The following is a 15,337-nucleotide window of genomic DNA, read 5'->3' on the forward strand; positions in this document are numbered from 1 at the left end:
AAGAGTAACCGACTCAAACTGTTGAAAGACAGCTGAGCAAACTGGAAGATCAGAGGGGTCAGATGTGGGCAAAATCTGCGCCCTAGCCAAGGCTACCTTGTTTATAAAGAAGTGCAGAAACCTTTCACACATTTCAAGTGAAGGCTCAAAACTAAGAGCAGAGGGAGGGCTTAAAATAGTCTCAATTGACTTAAACAATATGTGTGGTTTCTGATAATTCACCATAATAATATTTGCAAAGTGTTTCCGCTTTGCTTCTTTTATTGTAAGCTGATATAAGGCCCAGCACTCTCTTAAACTTTGTAAAGAGACCTGTAAGTTATCTTTTTTCCATCTCCGCTCAGCCCTACGACATTCACGCCTCGCAGCACGGGTTTCATCGTTCAACCAGGGTTCAAGCTTTGTCTTAGGATGCTTAATTTTTAGAGGAGCAACAATATCCAAGACAGTCTGACAAGTGGTATGAAACCAAAAACTGAGTTCCTCTACGTATTGGAGTGTCTCAGGAATGGAGAACTGATTATAGTAGGTGGAGAACCGTGCTGCCGTGGAACAATTTAACAAATGAGATGTCTTTGCAGGGACAAGCCCCTTGAATTCATTTCTAGATAAAGAGATGTCAAACAGAACCGGCATATGATCAGAAAAAACAGGATCGGAGAAACAGATCTGTGTGGCAGCCATCTTCTTTTGGGTCAAGACAGCAAACAGAATCTGAAGGTTTGTGATTGTCGTCACAAAGCCGAGGATTCAAAGCAGAGATACGCCGTCAGATTCCCGAGCTCCTGGAATCCTATGTGGAGACAAACTTGCTGTTTGACAGGAAGTAGGAGAGGCCGCACATTTTCATGCCTCAGTTAATGACCTGAAAATCCGGCTTCCCGTTTGCAGGACTGAGATAAATAAATCTGGATTTACCAAAATACCAAGGTGTGACTTCAGGAACAACGCTATTTGTACAGCTGTCAGAGCTCAGTGTGGACGGCTAATCACAGACAGATTGATGCAGTTGGTTAGAAATCATTTAATATTTGTTTACAGGAAATAAACTCTAATTAAATGAAAGTTACAGTGACTCACTGCGCCACCATGTGATACAGAAAAGAACAGGCCAAAGCAGCTGGTGGTAGTTACTCAAGCTAACTCAGATCAGCTGGAGAGAAAGACACTAAATTAACATCAGTGGTACTGAAAACAGCTGTAGATAATCTTACATCTATGCAAATATTTGGTTCAGATGAAAACAGTTTGATGATGCCCTCAGGTGCATGACTGTCATCACTGACAAATGAAAACAATTTAACCTGATTTATTTCATTCTGTTACAGAAAATAGAGAATGAAACAAAAATAAATACAGCAGAAGGTTTGGATCAAATCCAGCTCAGCATTTCCAAACATCAGTGGTTTTTACACCTGCATCAAGATTTGTGTGTCTGCAGAGTCCCAGCAGACATGTGACGGACACAGGTCCTCCTCCTCAGACTCACCTGACCACACACTCAGGTGTAGTCAAGTCAGGTGAGTCGCACCTGTGACACGTTCATTGCCCCCCTCTTGAACTGTGGTGTAACATGGCCTGGCGGCAGAGGCGGAGAGCACCACCTGAAGTCAGAAACAATAAAGTGAAAACTGTGCTGCCACATTAGAAACACATCTAAGTGATGTCACATTCCTGTTGTCGCTCTGTCACACTGACCTCTGCATTCAGCTTCCTTCTCTTCACATCGTCATACACATGAAACATCAGCAGCTCGCAGGTCTTCTTGTGATCTCAGCCTGCATTCGAGCCACAGCACAGAACACCAACCCTCTCTGCTCGAGGGCTAGCATCTGTAACTGATCTGGGACTCGTGTGCCAAAGCGTTATTAAAAAGGACTCGACTCCTCAGCAACTGACAGTGTGTTTGTCACATTCAGACTGACCCAAGGACCTACCTCTCACAGCCAGCAGCTGACCTTTGGCCTCCAACATGCAGTTGGATCACAAACTCTTTTGACTCAGTCAAACCTCAGAGAGGTGTTGTGAGTCATATTGCAGGTTCTGCTTTCATTCTGGTGTCTGAAGAGGTCCAGCCCACAAAGCAGATCTTCAGTCTGTCAGTCCTTCTGCAGCTCCCCCGTGTGGACAGACGCTGAACCAGTTTTTCACAAAGTGTGACTAGCAGCATCAGCCTCACAGCTTCCTGTAGAGAACAGGTGCCAAACTCGAGGGCCAGTGTCCTGAAACTTTTAAATGTGTCCCTGCTGCAACATACCAGAATTAAAATTGGTAGGTCATTAGCAAGACTATAGAACTTGACTGCATGCTGAGGAGGCAATTCAGGCCATGTCCACACTTATACGTTTTCGTTTGAAAACACATCTTTTTCTCTTCGTTTTGGCCTTCCGTCCACACTGAGACTTCATTTTTGGTCAAGGAAAACGCTGTGTTTTGAAAACACTTTCCAAACCGGATATATTTGAAAATGCCGTTTTCATGTCGCAGTGTGGACAGCGAATCACACTGTGGTGACACTGTGGTAAAACGATGACACATTTTAGTCATGTGATGCAGTCATGTGACCAATTAAATTAAACTTAGGCTACGTTCACACTGCAGGCGAAAGCGCATCAAATCTGACTTTTTTGACCCTATGCAACCCATATCCGATCATGCTATGACAGTGTGAACAGCACAAATCCGATATTTTTAAATCCGATCAGGGTCACTTTTGTATGTGGTACTGAATCCGATACATATCTGATGTTTTAGAAAGCGACTGCTGTTTGAATGGTCATGTCGCATTAAATCCGTCTTTTACGTCACTGACACAAGACAGATGCCAATTATCAGCGCCTGAAAAGCACCCGATAAGACATCGTGAACGCTTCTTGGTCATCCCGTGTAGATGTTAGTGAAACGTACAGAAAATGGGAACATTTTATTTGTACTGTATTATCTGCAGATTCTGACAGACATTTCTAACTATCCTTTGAAGCACCGCTCCTCTCTAAAACAGCAATAAGGATAATTATTAGGCCATTTGTAAATAACAAAATAACTTTATAACTTAAAGCAAATTTGGGAAACATAAAGTCCGAAGTCTTTATATTAAGGGCCATCAGTCAAACAATACTGTTTGGTCTGGGTCTAAACAAAGCGCGTTGTGTGTGATGTCTTCTTTTGCGCATGCGGGCTGCTTTGAGGGTTCACACTAGAGCTTGTTTGCTGTCACATTGTATTTGTAGTGTGAACAAGCAGAGAAAAAAAAAATTGGATTTGATCAAAAAATCGGAATTGAGCATTAAGCCCTGCAGTGTGAACGTAGCCTAATATAGCGGAGGGTATTTTCGGCCGTTTCAATGTGGACGCACAACGTGAAAACGATAGTGTGGACACAGAGCGTTTTCAAAAGAAAACACAGTTTTCAAATTTATCCGGGCTAGTGTAGATATAGCCTCAGCCATTTGATTCATGTTACAGCAGCTCATAAGTGAATGAACATGGTGCAACAAAAGTACTTTTAGAAGTACAATTTCCCAAAAACTTACATTTATTTAAATTTACTTGAGTAAGGTTGGGGATTGCCACCTCAGCATGCAGTCAAGTCTTGCTAATAACCTAATTTTAATCAGGTGTGTTGCAGCAGGGACACATGAAAAAGTTTCAGGACACCAGCCCTCAAGTTTGACACCTGTGCTCTACAGGGAGCTGTGAGGCTGATGTTGAGGACTGGAGTTTGACACCCTGCTGCAGAGGAACATTACAGACCCTCCTCTTGTGGATATTTTAATCCAAACAGAGACAAAAGTCTGGATTTAACATTTTCAGATTCAAAGGTGATCTGACGGTGGAGATGGACATCTGCGGCCTTGTGTTGATGACATTCTGATCAAATGTTATTTTTATGTCTCATCTTCAGAATCTTTAGAAAAATTAAAACAAGTATTTCTGAGTGAGATGCAGTTTCCTGGAAATATTTCAGAATAAAAGCCTCACTAAACACTCAATTTGAAACAGGAAGCACTGAGGTTGCATGATCAACATCAATAAAAATCTTCAAAATAATTGTGATTATATTCCAATCAGATAGGAAGGTCAAAGGTCAGCTGAATCTCAGAGCCCATGTGACTGAAAAACATTTATGTGGAGCATTTAAACACCAACACTGGACCCGTTTCCCGCTGGCCTTCAGTCAGAAACGATCACCGTTAACAAACCAATAATCAATAACAGCTGCTTCTTCTGTGGTATCCTGTCAGGAAACCACAGAAGCTAGAACACAGCTACAGGTGATCTCTGTGAAAAATGTGAGCATCAGTCCAAACATCAGCTGATCAATGAGCTGATCCTCCCTCAGCCCTGACATTAAAAACTTCGTGAAGCAGAGAAAAGATGAAGCTGCAGCTTGAGGAGGAGGTGCTGGTAAATAACACTGAGCCTTCATCCTCTGTGGGATGGAAACAGAGGCTCCACCCACACTCAGGTTCACTCTGTTTATTAAGAGTCGTGGTCACAAACAGAAAAACAACGCAAGAAGAAGAACAAACAGCTGACATCGCTAGCTTTACTTAAGACGACATTCGTTTACACCTGGGGTAACCAGGTGGACCCGCCACCTTGGTCAGATCCACCCGGTCCGACCTGAGCCGGCTTAAACTGGTCTAAACTGGTGAGGCATTAAAGGGGCATGTCCCTGACTTCTGTTAGTGCTGATTAGGTGAAAGTTGAATTAGTTTGAGTTCAGCTGGAGTTTGTTTGGTTTCAGGTCTTAGTCCACAGGAAACAGTCTCACTGTGAGCCAGACGAGAAGAAGATGATGAGGGGGGCAGGGCTGATTGTCCAAGCAGCCGCAGAATCATTTCATGGAGCTCATTCTGATTGGTTCTGATAGTCTGATTTACTCGAGCCTGTAACGACTGGTTGGTTCTGAGCAGCTGGATCCAGTCCGATCCCGTACTGCTGGCGAGCGAACACTTCGAGAGACTTGTAAGGCATAACAGGAGTTCTGAGGGTAAGAGTCGAGGTGACTGGTTCTAGTGTTTAGTTGTTGGATTTTTCATTGGCCGGTTCAGTCTGAAGGGGGGTTTGTGACCTTCCGTGCCGGCCCGCCCCTCACACATCGCCGTGAGTTTGACAGGAAGGACGGAGTGTTACAGTAAAGGCACCAATCACAGAGTGCGTGGGACGGTGACAGAGCGAGGAAGCCGTAACAGGCTTTAGTATTCTGGGAAACATCCAAGCGTGAGGCAGCGCACCCTTGCAAACAGGAATTTCTCTCCACGCAGGTCACAGGGGTACCGTTTCAGCAGATATACTAGTTTGTATTTCCTCTGGAGATCACACTGCGAGCAGCACAAGCGCTAACCGTGGGTGTGGGCGGAGCTTCGACGGACTCATTTTAATCGGTTACTATAACGTTTTTAGGTTGTGATGACGTCAGTTTAGCGTGTACGTGCTGAACCTGAACTCTAGGATCCATGAAGGTCCGCAAGTCCTCCACTTGGTCCATTGGACGGAAATGCTACGGTCGACTCGTTCAGACCTGAGCTGTAACGGGTGGAGGGTGGTGCCTCCTCTACGCGACTGCGAGATTCCTGCTCTTTGATACGAGCAGCTGATTGGCCATCACAGCTGTCAGATATCATACATGCAATTATAACTTAATAAAAATAATGTTTAACTATAAAAACGATCAGTGCCGTCAGCTGAGAGCGTGATTGGTCGTGCAGGCACCAGCTGACGGCACGTCACCTTTATGGTTTGTTTAGAGAACAGAGCAGCTGCGTCTAGACCTGCAGCCAGTTTCAGGTAACGTCTTAAAACAGAAGCTCAGAGCGCTGCAGAACCACCGCAGCTCACACCGGCCTGTGACGGCGCCAGTTTCAGTAACTCCTGACGGTTTTGAATCAGCCAGAAATGTCGCTAAAGCGTGAGTTCATAGGGGTCGTCTGATTGGTGGGTTTCTGTGGATTACTTTTGGACCTGAAATGTGATTAAAGCTCAGAGAAGGCCACATGACCACATCAGTCTGAGGCCGCGATTTGAACCGTGCACTCTGCGAGTCGGAATTTAAGGCAACATGGCGCCTCGTTGCTCTGAAAATCACGCAAGGGCAGTTTTGAGTTTCAGCTCGTGTTTAAACATTTAAAAAAAAAGAACAACAGGAAACGTGAGCTCTGGGCGACCAATCAGATTTTACGATGGGTTCAGTTATTTGTAATCTGTTTCCTGGCGTGTAATTCATTGTGCAGCTCATTTTGGCCTTTAATTTTGTCAAGGGTTAATCTCACAGAGCCCCACGAGGCGACTGCTGTTGTGACTGTGTGCCGTAGGTTTGCGTAAAATAAAGTTCAATTGAATTGAATTGAAGGATAAAACAACTGTTTGTGCTCTAAACAGCTTTCCTCCTCCCTCCAGAAAAGGTCTGCCTCTCTCGCCACCAAGTTCAGCTCCAATATGGCAGACAGAAGCTTCCTGTCACGCACGGTGACTACACCGTCATCATGGAGAGAGGCAGGCAGTGGGTGGAGCCTGTGTGCCACCGCCCACCTCCCGCTCTCCATGTATGGACAAATAGCAGTCGGTTTCTAGGCAGCATGCTGTTTGCTATTTATTCAGAATCAGCTCTAACACGAGGCTTCCTGTCCTCAGGTATCTACCAACCCACCAGCTTCCTGTTGCGCAAAGCCTCAAGCGGACAGAAGTCACTAAGGCGCGGCTGGACCCGCAGCTCGCAGTGTGACACCCGGTTAGTTTGCGTACGGCTTCAAAGTGCAGTTCAGTCTTTTTGGTGTTCAAGTGCATTCTTTGTTCTCACATTTATGGCTTCTTAGTAACAGACTCGTGGACATGGCAGCAGCGCTGTTATAGTCTCTTGGTGTGTTTGGAGTTATAGTGGCTCCGCATGTCTTTGCGCAGGCGGAACTTCTCACCGCACACGCCACAGATGTACAGGTGGACATCCATGTGCTTCTCCAGCTGTTCGCCACCCGGGAAGATCTGGAAGCACACCTGGCAGATGGTTTCCCCGGCTGACAGGTGGGAGATCATGTGACGCACGTGGTCGTGTTTGAGGAAGGTCCCCTGGTCACACACGGGGCACACGTAGCGCGCCATTCCTTTATGCATGTCAGTGTGGAGGCGGAGTTGGCGCTCGCGCAGGAACTGCTTGCCACAGGTCTGGCAGGTGAACTGCTTCTCCTTGGTGTGGACAGTGTAGTGCTCGCGCAGGTGGCAGCGCTGGTAGAAGCCTTTGCCACAGATGCTGCAGAAGTGTTTGCGGCGGTGATCGGGCTCGCCGCCTTCCTCCAGCATGGTGGGCCGAAACAGCTCCTGGTCGTGGCAGGATAGAGCGTGCTCCAACGCCAGGCTCTCGTTCTGGAACAGCAGGCCGCAGTGCGGACACGCCAGGTCGGCTGCCTCCAGCAGCCCCTCCTCCATCCCATGCGGCTCCTCCAGCAGGGACGCCTCATCCTCGCCATGGGAGTCCGACTCAGCTCCATGGGATTCACCGCAGCGCTCGGCATGCTCCTGCAGCTGCCGGCCTTTGATCAACACCTGGCCGCACCTGCCGCAGGCACATATATGCCCCATGTGGTTGGACAGATAGTGTGCGGACTTGTCCTCCTCCAATAACAGAGCGCCACACACCTCGCAGGGCGTGCCGTCAGCGTCCTGCTTCTCGTCTTTGACCTTCTGGAGTTTGACGGGGATGCCGGAATCATTGCCTTCGAAAGGCTCGCTGCTGTTTTCCAAACCGGAGACACCGGGCTCGGGGTCCGATTGCGTTTTCTCCCTCAGCGCTGCATCACCGAAGCGTGCACTAAAATCTCTGGCGGCATGCTCGCCAACACGGACCACCTCGATCTCAGGGAACATGCTCTCTTCTGGTTCGGTCTTGATGCTCCTGGTGGACCCAGGCTCGCCGTCTGGTCCGCCTAGGACTGACCGGGCAGTCTTGGCCTCAGGCCAGTCGTCCTCACCTTTACAGACGACCCGGTGTTCCTCCACGCTCTCTGAGGCGGAGCTCTCTGCTTTACTTGAGTCGTTGTCACCCTCAGTGTTGCCTCGGGGTGGGTGGAAGGCTTTGCGGTTGGTACACGTGAGGATATGCTCGATTAGAAGCTTCTCGCAGCTGAACACGAAGCCACAGTCGTCGCAAGTGTATGTGCGACCGAACCTAGGGCGGTCCTTCAGAGTTGAACTCCTACCACCTGACCGCTTCCTCAGGTCACATGGTTGCTCGCCTGCTCCGTCTAAAACTGGCGCCGCCACAATCAGAGGAGCGGTTGCTGCCTCTTCAGTCGTCGCTGGCCTGCCAACTGCAGCAGGAACAGCAGGAACAGCCGGACGCCCCGTGCTGCTAGTGACGGCCTTCGGCAGACGCTCCCCTTCAGGTGCGGCGGGCCGCTGCTGTTCGTACATGCGCACGCCAAACATCATCTTCCCGCCAGCAGGCCCGGCGGAGGAGCTGGATGAGGAGGCAGAGGAGGACGGCGTGATGTTGGAGCTCCTGATGTCCCTCAGGTCCTCCAGCGAGTCAGGGATGTAGTACATCTGCAGATATGCCATGGACGCTTTCAGCTCCTCAAACTCGTAACTGCCCACAACGATGCGCCCGAGGTACATGAGCTGCAGGATGAGGTCGAAGCACTCGGCACTGATCTGCATGTTGCTCAGGTCCAGGCGGCCCGCTCCCTGCTGGTCCCGGATGAACATCATCCTGAAGTAGGAGCTGCAGGCCGCCAGCACCGCCTTGTGAGCCCGGAAGTAGATGTCGCCGATGGCGATGAGGCAGTCGCACAGGAAGCCCCACTCGCGCTGGTTGTTGAGTTGCTGGAGGACGTGATCGCTGTGGCTCGGCCTTGCCATCGCCCTGTGGACAACAGAGGAAGACAGAGTCAGAATTTATGAGGCAGCAAGGTCGTCTGCGGTCGACTTTCATAACGTGTGAGCCGGCACGGGACAGTCGGGCCTGATATGATTCATCAGCAACTCTGACTTTAATTAGAGCCACAAGTTCACACACCGAGCACGCTCAGATCAGCTCCCAGCTTCACTTACAGCACTGCAGTGATGAATCAGTATTTCCTTCTCAAGAACACACTGCTCAGATTTAACATGCACGCGCACACACACACACACGATGGCAGGTCTACTTCTCACCTTTCTAAACTCACTGTGGGGGAGGATGCTTCACCTCCCGTTGGCTATTCTCACAGTAAGTGACACCCCCCCCTCACACACACACCTACCCTGTTATGTGACAGATGTGTTTGTATTGCAGGATAGGGCTGCCACAAACGATTATTCTGATAGTCGACTAGTCACCGATTATTTTTGCGATTAGTCGACTAATCAGATCATCACCCATTGGACGTAAAACCTACAAGCTGTAGGTTGCACCAGCAGCATCTGCTCTTATATAACTATCATTAGCTTACAGCTTTAAGTGTTTAAGGTGTGTGCTAACTAAAAATAAAGACAAGATGGTAGTTTATTAAATTTTAATTAAACTTGCAGATTGTTTCGGTGAAGTTTAATAAACTCCTTGCTATCTAAAATATAACAGGACACCGGAGTAAATTCTGGAGCATCTCACACTTCTGATAATCAGCTGTCTGTTTGATGTTTATTCAGCTGTGTAAAAACTATAACTTTAATCTCAGCCAAACCGATTTACTCAGGAACAAATAAAATACTAAAAAAAGCCAAACAATAACATTTTAAAGTTATCTAAGTGACGGCCGGGAGTCCGGTGTTCTCACGGCTAGTTAGCCTTGCCCCCGGTTAGCTATCGAGCTAGTGGGTAACAGACGTCTCCGAAAACGTCAGAGCGCTTTTGAAAATATGTGGTGTCTTGATAAACTGAGCAGATATTTGAGGTTTACACAGCTACATTCTCGCCTGAAAATATGTTAAACGTTTATTTTGTGACTCAGAAAGAATAATAAGAGTAATATTAAAGCTAACTAGCTGCCGCCATTGTTGGAAACTGAGCTGGGCGCTATGAATTCTGGGACAGAGCTTCTTCTTCTTCGGGGTTTAAGGGCAGCTGGCATCCTTGTACATGCAGTGCTGCCATCTTCTGTTTCATTCCGTTATTACACTCTTAAATCCTGCTACTTATTCCTGCGTCTTTTGTGATCTTACAAAGCTTCAAACGACGCGTCGACTATTAAATCAGTCGTCGACGATTTTGATAGTCGACGTAATCGTGACTAGTCGACTAATCGTGGCAGCCCTATTGCAGGACAAGTATACCTGTACACACCCCAAGTTACTGCCTAAATAAAAGGTCCACCCTGACCCCACCAACACCTGGAGAGTTCACAGCAGATGTCCTGTGGACCAGGTTACAGTAAACTGTGAGCCAGATGTGCCCGACACACCCGACAAATCTGGATCTTTAAGTTGGACTCAGAGGAAACTGCAGATGCAGGGCACATCTGGGCCAAACCGCTCTCTGAGAATGCTCTCTGCTCACTGGTTACCCGAGCCCTCATCGGCGGGTATACGCCAATAACATCTGCAGCAGTTCCAGATGTGGGCGGAGCTAAAAACAGGTTCCTGTGCTGCAGGAGAAAACCGGTCGCATGCGGTTTTCTGTACTGTGAAGTGAACCCGGTCCTGTTCTTCAGAACTGGAGCTTTTTGTTAGACATGTACCTTCACTGCCTGACCCCCCCTGCCCCGCTGCTGCTTGGAGACACTGAAACCCATCAAAAGATGTCACTTCTTGTGTCAAAATGGGGTGTAATCAGAGGAAGATGTTTTCTCCCGTCACCTGAGCTGAACAGTGATTCGCTTAAAACTTTGACGCGTTTTTATTTTCAGCGATGTCGTCCCGTCTGTGTGTACTGAGCTGCCTTCCCTCCCCAGTTCCACTGGCGGTTCACCTGGCTGTGCTCACAGGTAAAGCTCACACAGAGTACACTTGTGACCAGCTAGAATGTGTCAGCTGATCCCAGAGTGCCTCAGAGCATCGCGCCAGATAAGAGATCAGTGGCGAAGTAGCATCACTGTACGTGTGTGTGTGTGTGTGAGTGAGAGAGTCCTGAAAGCCATAGCAGCAGAACAACATAAAACCAGCTGTGCAGGAGCTCACCTGCCTCAGGTGCAATCAGAAGACTCGCCTCTTCCAGATTTTTAAACATTTAGTGCCAGCTGACCACCACCAGTCACGTGTTTCTGCGTTAAATCTACGCCATAACGTGACGAATCCTGACAAATGCAACTACACATTGACGCAGCCCATGATGACCGTGATCAGTGCAGCTGTTTCCAACTTGTTCTGCCTCACACAATTCCTGATTCAAGCAAATTGACTGGCAGACAAAATTTCCAGCGCCAACTAGTGCCCTGCATCTCCGAGCTCTGCATCTATTAGGCTGCAGAGCGCCTAATAGATGCATGAATCATGCTTCACTGCGACAGCAAGGCAAGAACACTCAGCGGTCCTCTGGATGTCGGTGGTGGCCATGCAAACTGACACATGACTAGAGCAGGACGATATGACCAAAAATATTTATCACGATATATAACGATATAACTGATAACGATATAACTGACGATATAATTGACACTAGACAAAACACTTTACAACTCCTCAACTTTATTAGTGCAAAAAAAAAAACCATCAATGTATTTTCACTTAAACAAGCAGCTGTTTTTATGTGCATTAAAGTTATATAAAAAATTAACAGTGCAAATGCAAATTCCTTGCTGACAGTTTAACCAAAAGGCTAGGGCTGCTCAATTAATCGAATTTTAATCACGATTACGATCTGGGCTTTCAACGATCATTAAAAATGACTGAGCCGATTATTAGCCCCTCCCTCATTTATCCGCGACACCTTAAAGGCCGGTCCGTGAAAATATTGTCGGGCATAAACCGGTCCGTGGCGCAAAAAAGGTTGGAGACCGCTGATTAAGAGGACCCGAGGGAAGCTCGGAAAGCTAAGCAGAAGTTATTTGGAGAGTGACTGCCGTTGGTTGAAAAGAGAGTTTAAAAAAAAAAAACTTCAGTGGCGTTGCACACTATTTTATATTATTTTTTTAAAGTCATTGTTAACCCTTTAAAGCCGGTCAGAGCTGCATGCTCCGTTTTGCGTAATTATTTTTAAATCCCTGTAGAACCTGAACCGTGTAAGCTAGCGCAATAATTTGTTTTGCATATGAAACCGGAGGAGTTGTACTTACATCTGATGCCATCAGCTTGTCCTCGGTCACGGTTTCGTTCCACATATAGCTTTGCAAAAATTGCATAAAAAGCGCTTGCAGGAACAAAAACATAATATTCCAGAAACACGCTTTGCCGTTCCTATCAGCTGTTCGTAACACTTCCCACAGTGAAATGATGCACCTGCTGTTTTCTTTGCAAATTTGCATCATAGGATTGTTTTTTGTTTTTCCTGCAGTATATAAAAATTGCTGTATCTCCAAAATAAAACTATGAAGACACTCAAAATAAATTTCCTGTGGTGGGAAACTATTTTTTGCAACTTTATTGTATTTAAAGTTTTGAGGGATAAACCTCTTAAATTTCTCCAAGTAGAAATATATGTAAACAAAACAAAAGCGATTTTCAATTTTTTTGTAGTTTATTGCACTTTTTTGCAATTTATGTAATTACTATGGACTTAATGCATACATATTATTAAAATATGGGCTATAACAGTTGTATTGATGTATAGCAACTTGAAATGCTCCCACAAATGGCACTACAGCATGTAAAAAAATAATATAAGCTCTGGTGGACTTGGTTCTATAGTAGGTCTTAAAGGGTTAAATAAATATCGTCAAATAATCGTGATCTCAATTTCAGTGAAAATAATCGTGATTATCATTTTTGCCATAATCGAGCAGCCCTACAAAAGGCATTTCCAGTGGAAATTGGCTGACATATCCTCAGCATAACCATGTATAATATCCACAAAACTTAAAAAGAGGTTACACACACACACACACACACACACACACACACACACACAATACGGTAATATTATGTTGAAGCACAGTACGTATCACTCCGCGAGGCTCCTGCCTACGATAGCCGTAATGCTCCGACAATCCATCAAGCGGTGCGGCTTCGTAGCTTAGCAAAGTCGTACTGAAACATTTGACAGATTTTCGAGCGCCGTGTACCACATAAAATCGTTTCCAGGTCAGTAAACACAACCAGAATTCATACATAAGGCACACGGGATTATAAGGGGCGCTGTCGATTTTCAGAAAAATCAAAGGATTGATTTTAAGGGTGCCGTATTTTCCAATAATAAAGACAGCCCGTTAGCATGCGCTACCAAAAATAGTGTTTTGTTGTATATCTGACGGACGAAAGCCAAACCAGTTCCACACCACTGAAGTTGCAGCATTTTTACAAACCAATTCTGGTTCATCCGTTTCATTCAACAATCCACTTTCGCTCTTCTCATTCTGCGTCGACGCCATGTGCGTATGTAAACAAAGGCACTGCGCATGCGCGTTTTGCCCATATTCTATCGGGATATTTCATTTTCTTATCGTTGCCCAACATTACACCGGTATTACCGTGAACGGTATGATATAGTCCACCCCTACACATGACTACAGGAAGTGAGGTCATCATGTGAGATCAACGAGCCAACATGTTCCAGCAGAATATGAATTGATGACCGAAAAGCATGACTCCATTGCAGACGGTCAGGTGACTGATTTCCAAAGTGAGTTCCGCCTCTCAGATGAGGCTCAGGATGGCGTTTTATTCTGAAATGGTTTGGCTCTTTGATCACATGACGTGACATCAGATCAGTTCACGTGAGTTCAGGACGGTCCCGCTGATTTAAAGCCAAAACTGAGCTCCTCCAACAAAACCTGATCCTGCTAAAGGTGGAGACATAGAACGCACCTCCACATGATTCCCCAGACACCGCTAGCTACACACCATGTGACAGTAAGAGCCAGCAGTGGAGTGACTTGTGATGAGGTCACACAGTGGGAAAGCAGGACTTTGCCCCCAGCCCCAGTCTCAGTTTGATGTGATGGCGTCGTGCAGCTGCTGCAGTTACATTAAATTGCAGAACGACCTTTTTATATCCCATCATAAACGTCATCATCATCATCATCATCATCATCATCATCATCACACTTTTCCAGAAATATGCAGATATGATTTTAAGAATGCCTTAAAACGTTCAGGCTGATTAAATCATCAGTTTCTAATCACAGCCCAGCTCAGAGTTTATGATTGTAAATGGTGACACATTGTTTTTTTCCCCCTTTCAGGTCATTGTGATATGCAGTTTTTCACGAGTTTTTACTAAGATGAGTGCCTTAATCGTGTTATTACCAGAACAAGTCATGGACAAGTCGTTTGCACTCTGATCAGCTGGTTGCTGCTCACAGGAAGGTCTCAGGGCTCATTTTATCAGCCGACACGTGACAGTCTAGGTTCATATCTGATGTGTCTGCTGTCAGGTGTGTTTGAGCTTTGTGAGATTAAAGGTCACAGTTCAGAAACCTACTCTACTGATCAGTAATCAATAAAGATAATAATGTGATCACTGTGAAGAGTGGATGAAATAATTTTGGCCTCTGTCACCAGACTCCACTGTAAAAACCACTCAAATAAGAGCCCTCATCCTGCTTACTGTTAGTCCCCGCCGGGCCCGCAGGCACGCGGTGCGGGCTGTCAGTCACCGGCAGACAGGCCGCGAAGGAGCCGCCGAGGTGGGAGCGAGCCCGTGGAGAGACCGGAGGGAGAGGCTGGCCACACCGCCGAGCTAAAATGGAGATTACAGCTCGGCTGAGATTAGCTGCTCCAAGCTAACCCCTGTTAGTGTGGTCCACACCGGAAGTTCCTGTGATCACTCCTCCAAAATGAAAACACGAAGCGTGACAAGGGGTGAACGAGACCACCGTCAGGGTATCGCGTGCATCACAGCGCGTCTCAGTGACAGTCAGACACTCCCCGAAGGATCGTCAGTGAACTCGTAGCTCCTCCGGCTGCTTCAATGCTCAAAACTATTCGTTACGACTTATATTTTGAAAGTAGCCACCGGATGTGATGCGAATAAAACCGGGCGGTTACTGAGCGCTCTCTCCCGCAAACAGCCCCGCCGCCCCCGCACTGCCACCCGCATTCAGCACCGAGAGCAGGCCGCGAGCATTTCCTTCACCGCCTGCCGCCCAGACGGCCCCGAGCCCGGACACGGGTCCGTCCACTCACCGTGGGTCCCGGAGGCCGGCGAAGGGGCTGCTGCTGTGGGATTCCCAGGCTCCGAAATGTCCTCCGCGGATGGTTTACTGTGGAGACGAAGGAGCAGCCTCTTCTTCTTCTTCTTCTCCTCCAGCAGGATGAAAGCACTTCCGCA

The 15,337-nt window shown here is 47.0% G+C and overlaps 1 protein-coding gene across 3 annotated transcripts; it reads right to left on the reverse strand.

Annotated features, from left to right (window-relative positions):
* Window positions 1-1,009: 1,009 nt before the first annotated feature.
* Window positions 1,010-15,337, reverse strand: zbtb1 (zinc finger and BTB domain containing 1). 3 transcript variants are annotated; one of them, XR_013971821.1, is made up of 3 exons: window positions 15,193-15,337; window positions 1,699-8,860; window positions 1,010-1,604 (listed from the first exon to the last, which is right to left on the reverse strand). XR_013971821.1 is itself a non-coding variant. In XM_080883613.1 (2 exons), the coding sequence occupies exon 2, from the start codon at window positions 8,854-8,856 to the stop codon at window positions 6,850-6,852; it is 2,007 nt and encodes a 668-aa protein (XP_080739739.1). In that variant the 5' UTR covers window positions 8,857-8,860; window positions 15,193-15,337; the 3' UTR covers window positions 1,010-6,849. The 3 variants fall into 3 exon arrangements, 2 of the variants coding, with proteins under 2 accessions (XP_080739739.1, XP_080739740.1); XM_080883613.1 differs by having other exon boundaries at window positions 1,010-8,860; XM_080883614.1 differs by lacking the exon at window positions 15,193-15,337 and adding an exon at window positions 14,615-15,165 and having other exon boundaries at window positions 1,010-8,860.

Source organism: Rhamphochromis sp. 'chilingali', assembly GCF_963969265.1.
Source record: "Rhamphochromis sp. 'chilingali' genome assembly, chromosome: 5".
NCBI classification, from domain to species: domain Eukaryota; kingdom Metazoa; phylum Chordata; class Actinopteri; order Cichliformes; family Cichlidae; genus Rhamphochromis; species Rhamphochromis sp. 'chilingali'.

Bases quoted from the DNA above. Each gene is read 5' to 3' on its own strand.
- zbtb1 (XM_080883613.1), bottom strand. From the start codon at position 8,856: ATGGCAAGGCCGAGCCACAGCGATCACGTCCTCCAGCAACTCAACAAC.